Raw genomic sequence first — 14,188 nt, forward strand, 5'->3', positions numbered from 1 at the left:
ATTGGAAGAGGCCCTGGAGGTTTTTCGCCTTTCTCTGTAGCATGGGGCACAGGTCACTTGCTGGAGGATTCTCTGCTCCTTGAAGTCTTTAAACCATGATTTGAGGACTTCAATATCTCAGACATAGGTGAGAGGTTTACTGCAGGAATGGGTGGGTGAGATTCTGTGGCCTGCGTTGTGCAGGAGGTCAGACTAGATGATCATAATGGTCCCTTCTGACCTTAATATCTATGAATCTTTGAGAACTCATCTAGGACAGGTGACGTCCCAGAGGACTGGAGAAGGGCAAATACCCATCTATAAAGACTGGAATAAAGAGGACCCTGTCAGTTTAACATCAATACCCAAAAGATACTGGAACAAATTATTAAACAATCAATTTATAAGCACCTACAGTATAATATAGTTGTAAGGAAGAGCCAGCATGGATTTGTCAAAAACAAATTATGCCATGCCAACCTAATTTCCTTCTTTCACGGGCTTACTGGCCTCCTGGGTAGGGCTGAAGTAGTAGATGGCAGATATCTTGATTTTAGTTAGGCTTTTGATATAGTGGCACATGGCATTCTCATAAACAAATTCGAGAAATGTGGTCTAGATGAAATTACTCTAAGGTGGGTGCACAACTGGTTGAATAACCGTACTCAAACAGTAGTCATCAGTGGTTTGCTGTCAAACTGGGAACGTGTATCTAGTGGGTTGCCATGGGGTAAGTCCTGGCTCTGGTACTATTCAATATTTTCATTAATGACTTGGATAATGAAATGGAAAGAATGCTTATAAAATCCGCAAGTGACCCAAGCTGGGAGGGATCAAAAGCACTTGGAGGACAGGATTAGAATTCAATATGACCTTGACAAGTTGCAGAGCAGGTTTGAAAACAAGATGAAATTCAGTAAAGAAAAGGGCAAAGTACTACACTTAGGAATGGAAAGTCAAATGCACAACTTCAAAAGGGGGAATAACTGTACTTGGTGGTAGTACTGCTGAAATAGATCTGGGGTAACTGTAGATCACAAATTGAATACGATTTAACAGTGTGATGCAATTTTGAAAATGCCAGTATCATTCTGGTGTGTATTAACAGGAATGTCCTATGTAAGACAGAGGATGTAACTGTCCTGATCTAGGGGGCACTGGTGAGGCCTCAGCTGGAGTACTGTGCCCAATTCTGGGTGCCACACTTTAGAAAAGATATTGAAAAAATTGGAGATGGTCCAGAGGAGAGCAACAAAAATGATAAAAGGTTTAGAAAACCTGACCTATGAGGAGAAGTTAAAAAAACTTGGCATGTTTAGTCTTCAGAAAAGAAGACTTGGGGGGACATGATATCAGTTTTCAAATATACTAAGTGCTGTTACACAGAGAACCAGGGTGATTTTTTCTTCCTGTCCACTGAAGGTAGGACAAAAAGAAATGGTCTCAACCTGCAGCAAGGGAGATTTATGTTAGATATTAGGAGAAACATCCTAACTGGAAGGGTAGTTTTGGTTCGTTCTAGAACAGGCTGCCAAGGGAGGTTGTAGAATCCACATCACTGGAGGTTTTTAAGAACAGGATGGATAAACTTCTGGCTAGATTGAACTGGTCCTGGCCCAGTGCAGGGGGCTGGACTCGATAACCTCTCCAGGTCTCTTCCAGCCCCACATTTCTATGATTCTTTGAAGATACTTCACTCTTCTCTGCCTCAGTTTCCCATCTGTGAAATGTGGGTTATGATGTAAGTACTTTGAGAGCTACTCATGAAAAGCTCTATAGAAAAACTAGGTCTTTAGATTATTAGTCACGGCTGCAAACCTAGGTGAGAACTACAACTGTTGAGAAAAACTATTGACTCCTACCAACAAACATTTCTCTTTCAGTTTAAAAACCTAGGAAATTAAATGGCAAAAATCTTTGTTAATGCAGAGTTAATGCACACACACTCCCACTCTGCCTGTTCACTGTCATAGTCAGGCACTATCTGCACTTTCCCTATGCTCAAACACTGAGCCTGCCCCCCGAGAGCATACCACACTTGCAAAATATAACAACCACCCTTTTACCACCCATTGACACATCAACACAAGATATCACCTAAACATATACTTTCCCCCACCCATCATTAAATCCACACCCAGCTCTCATGTCCCAACTCACTACTGACAGTACCCATGGCAAGATGAACCCAGTGCCCTGCTCCTGACACAGCCTACACAAATGATGCCGACTGCAACCTCAAGGGCCATATGCACATCTTTCCTTTGATAACACACATGGGGGCGTTCAGGCCCAGATCTCCTCGTATCACATTCACAGCTCTCTGATGCTCCTCAAACTAATCCCCAGATCTCCTCATATTACAACCACAGCTCTCCAAAGCTGCTCCAGTGAATTCCTCCACCATTCAGTACAGCCAGATCCTAATGCAGTGACTGCAGCGGGAGAGCAGATACGCTCCGTGGTTATTGCAGCTCCAGGAGGATCCCTTGGTGAAGAGCTGCTTGGGGCTTCCATTGGTGGCACTGAAACAGAAACTCTAAGAATTGTGAACTGCCTCAGTCAACTCAACAGTGCTCAAGCTGGGGCTTTCTGATGACAATTCAAAAAGCAAACATTGGTGACTATCTCCCTGCCCAAAGTTGTAGAGCTGTTCTGAGATTGTGAGTAAAATTGGGGATTCAGAGCAGACTTTGAGTAGAATTAAATGGTAAAAAACCATCATTAATGCAGAGTTAAGGTTGCCCAATGATACCCTGGGTGCCTTCAGAATGTTGATCTCAGCAGGGGAGGGTCCCCCAAGTACAGGACACAATCTCACAAGGTGTTGAGGGGATCCTGTGAGAGGCTGAGCACCCTCAGCTGCCACTCCTGGATCAGACCCAAAGTGAGTCAAACACACCAATGAAGGGATAAAGGAGGGAGAGGTGAAAGCTCTATTATCACTAGAAGCTCACACCAAGAAATTTGAAGGAATGAGCACCATGGGGCTGAGGTCTCCCTCTCTCCCCGCCACCAGCCATATACTACCTGGCTGGTTTTTGAGTAGCCTGACTAGTTTTTCTTTAGGCTTGCCAGTAGCTGGTCCAAAGGTGTTATTGGCTGGGGGACGGGGAGGGGTTGGTGTTGCCAGGATTTCTAATCTGTGCACAAATGCGCCTGGGCATGCAGCGATCTCGGAACTCCAGCTATGCGTGTCACAGCTGGAAACACACAATGGCCTCCCGGCTGGCACACTCATCCTGAGCTGCATGGGTGCAGTGTGCCAAGGCAGGCACCAGTCAATGGGAGAGCAGTGCCACACTCCCAACCACAAATCCCACCAAACTTGTCTTCACTTTCTGAGCACTGAGCTCCTCCCCATGTTTGCCCCCAACCCTGGGACTCGGTCCTGCCCACAGACCAGCCTCGCCTCTTCTGGGACCTGGCCCTGTCCACAGACCAGCCACACCTCCCCTGGGATGTGGGCCTGCCCACAGACAGGTTAGTTTTTCTGTGCCTTAGAGGTGGCAACCCCACCCTATACAGAAAGGCAGCCCATCTCCAATCCTGGCTTCTCCTGTCCAGGACTTCAAATTTCAGGAAAAAGACCTCTCTGTTTTCCATTTCCCCCAGCCCATCCTAACACCCAACCTGGCAGTATGACCACGGCCAGTGAGCCAGCCAGATCTCCTCATGGACACATGGACAGGCTATCTAGCTGGCTGCCGTGGACTGGGCTTTCGGCCAGTGGTGTGTTCCACAGGCAGGCTAGTGGGCAGTGCAGATCCTGTCCAGGCTCTGCTGTTAGCGGTGATGTTGGGAAAGGCACCTCGCTAGCTCGCCCCACCTTTCTTTTAGCTCATCCATTTAGGTTTGTGTCCTGACAAGACCCTGGCCCTGACAAGAAGGTGACCTTTGTTACCCATATAAGAAGATCCCAGGTCTGTCACTCTGTCTGTTAGTCACTCTGAAGCCTAGGATGTGTGCTGAGTCAGCATGAAATGTTGGGACAAGCTACAAGCCTGCGGGGAGCAGGGAACAGGGAGGGGAGGGGCAGGAGGCAGATTTAGGGGTTTTGAACAGAATGGCATGGAGAAGGATTTGGGGCAGGAAAAAGGCTGGGGGGCAGAGGGACGTGGGGGGCAGAGGGCAGCTGGAGGTGGAGGTGGAAGGGAGGTTGAGAGGGATGTAGGGGGATGTGAAGTTCAGGGAGGCTGAGGGGGCTGCAGAAGACAGCAATGGGGGTGAGAGATGAAGGGGATTAGGTGGCAGATCCCCAGCCTTGAGTTGGTGGTGGAGGTGGGGTGTCCCCTCCAAGCAGCCAGGGGAAGGCAGTCTTGCCGTGTTTCCAGATCTCACAAGCTGATTGGGAGACATGGGATTTTGCTGCCTACAAAAAATCAGAGGAGCTGCTGTGATGACACAAGAAGCTCCTCTAATACTCCAGTTTTCAGGGCTGGACCAAGCTCTGTACGAGAGCTTCAGGGCTGAGGACACAGACCTGCCCTGCCACTGAGCCCTGCCTTCATGTATATGCCTAGAGCAGAGAGAGGGTCCCGGGGCAGCAAGAGGCAAGGGAGGGTGAAGCTGGGAAACTGTTCCGGCTGGGAACCAGGCAGAAGACAAACCCACTTGGCCCAGGAGGCGGGGGAGTGGGGAGTCAGGGAAGTGATGTAGCTGGGTTCTAGGTGGTGTCCCAGGGCAGCAGGAGGTAGGGAAGTCTTGCGATGAGTGAAGAGGGAATGAAGGGCAGTTCCCCCATCTCAGGGGTGAGAAGAGGGCAAGTGCAGTCTCCAGCTGAGCAGCCAGGGAGAGGGGTGTTTTGTGTGTGCATTACAAGGTTGACTTTCCAACCTGAAATTATCACACTCTCACACTGGCAGGGGAATAGAGGGCAGTTAAAAAGCCCAAAGATAGACTAGGATGACAACTTAGTTTAGCAATAAATACAGTATTGGTACAGTGATAGACTCAGCTTGGTGAAAGGCACCTTGGTAATAAGTAAGTCTCATTTTCAAATCAGAGAGAGCTGTCAGGTGTTCAAGTTGTCAAGCACTTGTCTTTCAATTAATGTCTGCCTCAGAATGAAAATGGCTGCATGCTTTCAACAAAAATGAAATGGGTGGTTCACAATTCTGTGTAAACATTAACTGTCCTAAGTAATTTAAAAAACAACTGGGAGGGAGGTGGATATATCTGAGACAGATGATATGAGAAAAAGCAGTGACGTGCATACATTGCAATTTGACAATGTACATGTTTTGCTTTCATATTCTTTCTATGTTTTTTGCTTAATATTTTCTTCCAGCAGTCACTGTTGCTTCACAGGACTTTACAAATTACACCCGTGCAATAGCACAGGCTTCCAGCTAGTCTCTAATAAGCAGATCTGCATGAATGGGTGGCACAAAGCCAACCCCTGTTGCAGGGCAATAACATAAAAATGGCCACAACTGCTCCAATTCCATCAAGAAAGTTTTAAAATAATAAAACCTGGCCCCTATATAGTACTATGTATTCAAGTGCCTGAAAGCACTTTGCAAACACAAGTGAAGTTAAGCCTCACAGCCACTCTCTGAGGTAGGAAATTAACTGTTGTTTCACAAATGGGGAAACTGAGACACAAGGCATTATTGAATACAGAACCAGAACTGAAAATAAAACCCCTGTTTCCCGGTGTCTGGTTCTGTGCTCTGACCACTAGACCTTTCCCCTTCCCCTTACAGATGTATCTGAGTAGGGAGGAGAGGGCTCAGCAGTGGAGAACATGCATCCCTAGTGGAGGATAAGGGAAATCAGAGCTCTTCTGGGACCCTATCCTTGTATCAGGAGAAAGGTAAATAGAACTGTCCCCATTTACTGGAGACACTTGAAATAGAGAGGAATATGAGAGAGATAATGGGGTTTCCCACTATGTCGTCTTGGCTCCCCCTGGGTGGTGGGAAAGTGGAACCATCCTTTGTAGCAGACAGGAATCCTTTGGAGCAACTTGGAAACACGCAAAATTTTCTGGGATGTGGGTTCACGTGAGGGATATTGGAAGTGGGAGAAAAGAGACTGAGTGACTCAGCTGTAGAGTCTGCAGTGTTAGTGGTTCACCAGTTTGGATTCTTACCTGAGCACAATACGCCGACATCATTTGCGTGGGAGCATGTGTGGTTGGGACGGGACATCCTGGGACATTTCTGAAGGAGAGACTCATTCCCCACACACTGAAACTCTTCCTTCCAGATCAGATCATGTCCTTCTCCGAAGTGAGCTGTTCCCAAGGTGGCTACAGCCTGTCCACACCCTAATTCATTGCAGATAACAGAAGCGGTGTTGAAATCCAAGTGTGAATCACAGACTGTCTCCCACATTTTTCCATGTTTGACTTCAACACGTCCTGAGCAGGCAGTGTCCCCTCCAATCAGATGGACCTCGATGAGACCTAGAGAGTCAATGCATCCATCAATCAGTGTTGGTTATTTTGACATCCCATAACCTTCCCCAGGCCGTCCTGGGGATGAAATGAAGGGAACCTTCTTCTCTCAACAGCAAAGACATTGTTAAATAAGCAGGAGCCCTTTACCAGTCAGCTCTGTGTTCTTGGGGAACCAGGGCGCAGTACCCAGCCTGTCTGACTCATGAAAGACCTTCCCCCGCAGCCTCTGCTTGAACCAAAACCGATCAGAAGAACGACTTACAAAAAGCAATGAAAAGGCAAGTGGGAGAGATACCTAAACCCCTGGGACAAGGGTGACAGGATTAAGGAAACTCCCCTAGCCTCATTTGCATGGCAGATGGGACAGGGAGGCATCTCTATTAGCATACAGAATGGAGACCAGAGATTCCAACGCAAGAGCCACATGGAACTCTGGGACCTGAAAAGCAGGGAAGCACTGCATGATGGGGGATCTCTGCTCCAGATGTTAACGAACCCACGCCTGCACACACCCAGCTCAGTAGTTATCAGACCAATTCTAATACTAAATCTGTTCCTGGTATCCAAAATACTGAAGCTACCTAATTGCATTGTGAGCTCCCTCCAAGGAACACCACCCACAGCCAGGAAAGAGCAGTCCCTACTGCCGAGCCTGAACACAACAACTTTGGTATATTCCCTTGAGCCATCAGTTTACCCAGAAACACAAGTGACACAACTAGTACATTGATAGAATTACAGAACCTTCCCCCCCCTCAAAGAGTAGCCCTAATAAATGAATGTACCCCAAAGTAATGGGCAAATCTGGTAACAACACTGTGCTCCAGTGATGAGAGAGAGTTTGAATAAAAGGGCAATGTGTGACACTGCTGGGGGGTGGGAGTAGGCAACAAAGTAATTCTCAGTAGTGAACACATAGACACAAAGCAGAATGTGCAGGTGGGACTGATGAGTGTTTACATGGTCTAAGTACATCCTCAGCTGGAATATTTTATTTCTGTCCCTTCATTACAGGAAGGCTATTGAAAAACTGGCAAAAGTTCAAAGAAAGGAAACTATTCAATGATGAAGCCTGGAGGCTTGAAAGAGGCTCAATCTGTGAGACTGGGGAGTAAAGGAGAATTAAGGGGCAAGGAATAGCAAGTGTCTCCACAGAGCTGAGAACAAGGAGAGGAGGAGCTTCATAATTCATATTATCTGAAAATACTAAAATAATGGCTGAGAGTTCAGAAGGGAAAAGCAAAGGGCAGAGAGGAGGAATAATTCCCCAGCAGTGGAAGGAGTAGAGCGGGATAGACACAAAGGGGAAGTGACCGAGTCACTGTGATTGAAGATAGTCTAGAACAGACTAGATACAGTACTAGTGGGAAGGAAGCAGGGGAATGTTCTGCATGATGCCAGAGAACAGAGCTGCTCCAACTGCTTGGAATTAGGATCTTGTGTGTCAGCCTCACACCAACAGAGCCTGACACATGGAAGGCCGGTTCCAGTGTGAAGCCCTTCTCAATTACCCTTATGGCTTGTCTATAGGGGATGTTACCTCATATTAACTGTAATTAGCTCACCTTCAATACCTTGTGTCCACATGAACCCTGTTCTCAGAGCAATGTATTTGGCATCTTTAGGTTGCCGTAACTAATCCTCATTGGAGAAGGAATAGCTCCACTTCACAATCAGTTTCTTCATTGTAAGATTCCTGTGAAATAATTCCTAATGCTAATGCTGCTGACTGTCCCCCAGCTAGTGTCCCATACTGCATTGCTTCATACCTGCATCAACCTGCTTTGTGCCTGTTTGAACTCCACAGCTCTGGGGTCATCTTGACCAGATGTACCCTCTCTGGTTAAATGCTGGCAGGCAGCCAGGAGCGCCTCTTTTCAGTACCAGGTGAGTTCACATTCCCACAGCAACCAAGGCCCCCCCGCTTCCACATAGACCTCTGTAGAGGCCCAGGACTTGATTGGCCTGTCTGGAGACAAGCATGTCCACTTCCCTGTGGATAAGAGTCACCAGAATGCAGACGTCGACAGGGCACTGTCAGAGAAAATGAAAGTGAGGTGGCTCTGAATCTGGTACCGAGTCAGCGAACGAGCTCCAGCAGGTTAATAACTGAACGTGCATCTCTGCAAGCCGTCCTGAGTACACCTGAATGAATAACTGAAATTTCTCCCCGTCCCTCCCAAAATTTGTTCCTTTTTAATGTCTTTTCAAAATCATATTTCAAATCTTTCATTAGATCAGAAAGAATGTTTTTATGTTTCGTTTCTGCAAGAAAAAACAAAAACATTCAGTTTCGGCTCTCAATGAATCAGGTTTTTTTTCAGATTTTTTGGTTTGGCCACTGAACTGAGAAAATCAAACTATTCACTCACCTGTAGTCAGTAAAACCTGCAGAAGGGCACAAGCAGTCACTAACCTGCTCCTGCCACTCCTCCACCCACCCTAGAAAAGAAAAGAGTCATGCATCCATCCCCAATTGCTCCAAACCATACACAGTTTAAAAATCTCGCCTACACAAAGCCTGCCCCCTCCTCCCAACACACGCATGTGCACCACTCAAATAAAGTACAGAAGGTCAGTAGAGTGGGAAATAAATGGAGGAATATCTTACTATCACAAGGGAAAACATGGAGTTGAAAGAGAAGATGGGAATGTCATTCTGACATTATGGGAACAGGAACTTTTTATCATTGTTGGCTTGGAGACTTTGAGGAATGGGACCATAAAGGACTGCTTTTTCTTATTTCCCTGTGCACGTATAACTGTGTGAAGAGGGGAGTTGTGGCATGCAGAGAGGCTGTCAGACCTCAGGAAAAAATAAGAAAAAGCTATACATGATTTGTTCCATGGAGCATACAGTTAATCCCAATAGACAGCTCTGAAAGCAGCTGGAAAGGCTTCCTGGAGCATGCACAAAAGGTCAGAATGGAGCGCACAGCCCTTGGGACGGACACGATGCAGACAATGCAGAGGCAAACAACTGTGATAAAGCACCTTTTGCTGCAAAAGCCAAGCACTGTGTCCCAACGCTCCAATGTTCTGAAAACTATAGAGAATGCACCATACTGAGAGCACATTCCAAACAACCTTAGCACAGATCCTTCCCACTGCATTCAATCCCACAGGAGATGGAGAAGGAGAATGCTTTCTGATGCATCACTGTCAGGGGTGAATACTCCTTGGTGGGGCTCTCCCTCAATACCCAAGTTTTTCAGTTTGCACCACATTCTTTGGATTGGTCTACTCCTAAAACTTAGGTCACCCTAGCTACATGGGTCATCGCTGTGAAAAATTCACACAATTCCTTTTTTTGATAAACTCAAAAAATTCATTTCCATAGAATGATCGAAGTGTAGGACTGGAATGGACCTTGATAGTTCATCTAATCCAGTCCCCGGCACCAAGGCAGGACTAAACCTATGTCTTCACTGGCATTTTTGTCAGTGAAACTTCTGTCAGACAAGGGTATGAAAAAAACTACCCCCCTGACTGACAAAAGCGCCGGTATGGACAGAGCTGTGCCGGCGGGAGATGCTCTCCCACTGCCATAGCTACTGGCGTTTGTTAGGGCTCATTTGATTATGCTGGCAGGAGAGATCTCTGCCGTCAGCATAGAGCAGCTACATGGGATGCCTTACAGCTGTGCCACTGTAAGGTCTGCAGTGAAAACATAGCCCAAGTATTGTCTAGACCACCCCTGACAGATGTTTGTCTGACTCTTTCTTAAAAACGTCCAATGACAGTATCAAGGTTCCTTCCCCACTCTGAACTCTAGGGTACAGACGTTTGGACCTGCATGAAAACCTCCTAAGCTTACTTTTACCAGCATAGGTTAAAACTTCCCCAAGGTACAAACTATTTTACCTTTTGCCCTTGGACTTTTGCTGCCACTACCAAACGTCTAACCGGTAGTAGTATTATTAGGAAAGAGTCCATTTGGAAACGTCTTCCCCACCCCAAAAAAAATCCTCCCAAATGTTACCCCCCGCTTTCTGGGGAAGGTTTGATAAAAATCCTAACCAATTTGCATAGGTGAACACAGACCCAAACCCTTGGATCTTAAGAACAATGAAAAAGCATTCAGTTTCTTAAAAGAAGAATTTTAATAGAAGAAACAGTAAAAAGAATCACCTCTGTAAAATCAGGATGGTAAATACCTTACAGGGTAATTAGATTCAAAACATAGAGAATCCCTCCAGGCAAAACCTTAAGTGACAGAAAGACACAAAAACAGGAAGATCCATTCCATTCAGCCCAGCTTATTTTCTCAGCCATTTAAAGAAATCAGAATCTAACACGTATCTAGCTAGATTACTTACTAAATTCTAAGACTCCATTCTTGTTCTGTCCCCGGCAAAAGCATCACAGAGACCGAGAGAGAGGCTTTGTTTCTCCCTCCCCACAGCTTTTGAAAGTGTCTTGTCTCCTTATTGGTCATTTTGGTCAGGTGCCAGCGAGGTTATCCTTGCTTCTTAACTCTTTACAGATCTCCTCGCGGAGCCCCTGCTACACAACCTGCAGCTTCGTCTGCAGGTGGCGGAGTCCCGCTCGGTGCACCAGAGTTTGATCCTGGCGGAAGTCACGAGAGTCGGAGACCTCCTGGACTACGACCAGGAAGACTGGCTGGATCCCCTGACGCTCGCTCGACGTATGGGGCTCTCCAGACCTCGTACCCCCGGGCGCGTACTTCAGGAGGTGAAGGCCGCCTTGACGCCCACTACTCGGGCTTATCTCAACCAAGCCCTACGCGAGGGCGCAGTCCACCCACCCTCTACCCCACGCCCGCCGGACCTTTCAATTGGGCCCCTACCCCGTAGATCCCAACAAATCCCTCACCCTTTACTGCGAGCCAACTGCATGAACTGCAGCCGGTCAGCTTCCAAATCACGCCATGAAAACATCTATACACACTCACGCTTCACACCCTTCATGCCCACATCCTGGTGTCCCGCCCCAATACAAAGTGGCGGGACCTCCTGCCACCTTTGGAGGGCGAGCAGCCCTGGTGGGCCAGCCTGTATTCCACCTTGGTCCTGAGGCCCGTCGGGGACATTAGTTGGCAGCTCCTTCACGGAGCTGTGAGCACGGGCGTGTTTTTGACGCGGTTCACCCCTATCCCGGATACTTGCGCTTTTTGTAACGTGAGGGAAACCCTGGCACACGTATATTTAGAGTGTACCAGGCTGCAGCCCCTTTTCCGGCTCCTCACGAATATTTTATTATGCTTTTGGCTGCACTTTTCCCCTCACCTTTTTATCTACTCACTCCCCATCCGTGGCCCCACAAAGTCACGGGATCTCCTGGTTATCCTCCTCCTAGCCCTAGCTAAAACAGCCATCTATAAAACCAGAGAGAGGAGGTTGGCCAATGAAGTGTCCTGCGACACTAGGGCTGTTTTCCAATCCTCAGTACATTCACGTATCCGGGCGGAGTTCCACTGGGCAGTTTCCACTTGATGCCTTCGAGGAGCGGTGGGTGCTGTCCGAGGTTCTCTGCTCAGTGACCCTGTCCGGTTCCCTCCGTCTGACCCTTTGATTGAGGGGAAGAGTGAGAGACCCCAGCCCCAGCCGTTGCCGCTGTGGATACCCTCATCACTGTTACCTAGGGAGGGTCCTATCACACGTGGGTGTACGTCCCCCCACCCCCAAACCACCCACCCCGCAGCCATGCCCATCTTGTCGGGCACTCTCAGGAGAGGAATAATCAGTGACACTGGGCATGGCACTAGGTAACTCGAGGGGATGGAAGACCGTGAGTTTTGAGGAAGCCCCCCCGCTCTGGGCCCAGGCTAGCCTGAACACTTCTCCCTCCTGAAGGTTGCTGTGTTATACCTTGTGTTTGCTTTTGTTTTGTTGCATAGTTTTGCTTTATCCTTTTTGGTGATTCTTTGTAAGTGTTATGCAAATAAAACTCCTCTCTGCTTCAAAAAAAAAAAAATTGCTCTCCTGTAGCAGGACTCTCTGTGTAGTCCTGTGGTTGGGCTCCGTGCCCCAGAAGCAGTGAGTTGCTGGTTCAAATTACTCTCCTGTAGCCATCTGGCCTGACCCTGTCACTGTATATATATATATATATATCATCTTGGGTTTGTTGTTTCCAAAACTGTAAGCATAGTATTGTACACCTGGCCAAAAACATTGTGAAGAATCTATGTTCAGTTGTAGTTAAAATCAAAACCAGTGCAAGTTTTTCAATGGAATAAAACTCTCTCACTCCAAAAAAAAACCCAAACAAACAAAAAAAAAAAACACTTTACAGGTGAAAGGGTTTTTCCTCTGTCCAGGGGGGATTTTAAAGGGGTTTACCCTTCCCTTTCTATTTATGACATGCCCCCCAAATCACAGCTAGGGTGAAACGCTGGCTGTGATTTCTTCCTGGAGCTCTAGGAGAAAACAGAGTTAATAAGACACATGCACCTATGTCATAAATATAAAGGGAAGGGTAAACACCTTTAAAATCCCCCCTGGCCAGAGGAAAAACCCTTTCACCTGTAAAGGGTTAAGAAGCTAGTATAACCTCACTGGCACCTGACCAAAGTGACCAATAAGGAGACAAGATACTTTCAAAAGCTGTGGGGAGGGAGAAACAAAGCCTCTCTCTCGGTCTCTGTGATGCTTTTGCCGGGGACAGAACAGGAATGGAGTCTTAGAATTTAGTAAGTAATCTAGCTAGATACGTGTTAGATTCTGATTTCTTTAAATGGCTGAGAAAATAAGCTGGGCTGAATGGAATGGATCTTCCTGTTTTTGTGTCTTTTTGTCACTTAAGGTTTTGCCTGGAGGGATTCTCTATGTTTTGAATCTAATTACCCTGTAAGGTATTTACCATCCTGATTTTACAGAGGTGATTCTTTTACTTTTTCTTCTATTAAAATTCTTCTTTTAAGAACCTGATTGCTTTTTTCATTGTTCTTAAGATCCAAGGGTTTGGATCTGTGTTCACCTATGCAAATTGGTTAGGATTTTTATCAAGCCTTCCCCAGGACAGGAGGTGTAGGGTTTGGGGAGGATTTTTGGGGGAAAGACGTTTCCAAGCGAGCTCTTTCCCGGTTATATATCTGTTAGACGTTTGGTGGTGGCAGCAATAAAGTCCAAGGGAAAAAGGAAAATAGTTTGTACCTTTGGGAAATTTTAACCTAAGCTGGTAAAAATAAGCTTCAGAGGTTTTCATGCAGGTCCCCACATCTGTACCCTTGAGTTCAGAGTGGGGAAAGAACCTTGACATGGTGGCAGAGCGGTGGGATTAAATTGAAATCATTTTGAGATCAATTTGAGATTTTTTGAACCAGAAGCACAGATTTTAAAAGGATTTTTTTTTCCTTTGGGCTGCTGGAAAGCAGGTTTTAAGCTGAAAGCAGTTAGAGGGTTTTTTTTTCTCTGCTTGGGGGTCAGAGGAGAGACAAAACAGGATTGTCTTTTGTGATCTGGATTTTTCTCGACCTAAAGGCAGGGTAGTTAACCTCCTGCAGGGAAATTCACAAGTCTTCACAGACCTGAAGATGTTTTTTTTTTTTTACTTAAGAGCAACTAGAGGGGTTTCTGCCTATTTGCCTGGAGACAAAGGTGTTAGGGTTTTTTTTCGGTTTTGTTGTTGTTGTTGTTTGTTTGGGGTTTTTTTAGGATTTTTGTGTAGGCTGACAATCACTATCGGAGAATATAGGTAGCATATTACAGCACAGCAAAATTTTACAAGCCAAGTTTTTTGTTTTCTTTCTAACTCTTGGGTGTAAAATTAATTAAAAAAAGAGAGGAAGCATGTCGAGGAGGAGAAGAAAAAAGAGAGGCAGCATGTGGAGGAGGAGAAGGA

At 46.5% G+C, this 14,188-nt stretch overlaps 1 protein-coding gene across 1 annotated transcript in view; it reads right to left on the minus strand.

Annotated features, from left to right (window-relative positions):
• Positions 1-14,188, minus strand: part of LOC144268632 (scavenger receptor cysteine-rich type 1 protein M130-like) — a 62,797-nt gene that overhangs the window by 35,241 nt on the left and 13,368 nt on the right. The window contains exon 4 of the mRNA XM_077823748.1: positions 6,077-6,391. Coding sequence (XP_077679874.1) covers positions 6,077-6,391 — 315 coding nt within the window. The remainder of the gene's footprint in view (positions 1-6,076; positions 6,392-14,188) is intronic.

Source organism: Eretmochelys imbricata, chromosome 1 (genome assembly GCF_965152235.1).
Source record: "Eretmochelys imbricata isolate rEreImb1 chromosome 1, rEreImb1.hap1, whole genome shotgun sequence".
In the NCBI taxonomy this organism is placed as follows: Eukaryota; Metazoa; Chordata; order Testudines; family Cheloniidae; genus Eretmochelys; species Eretmochelys imbricata.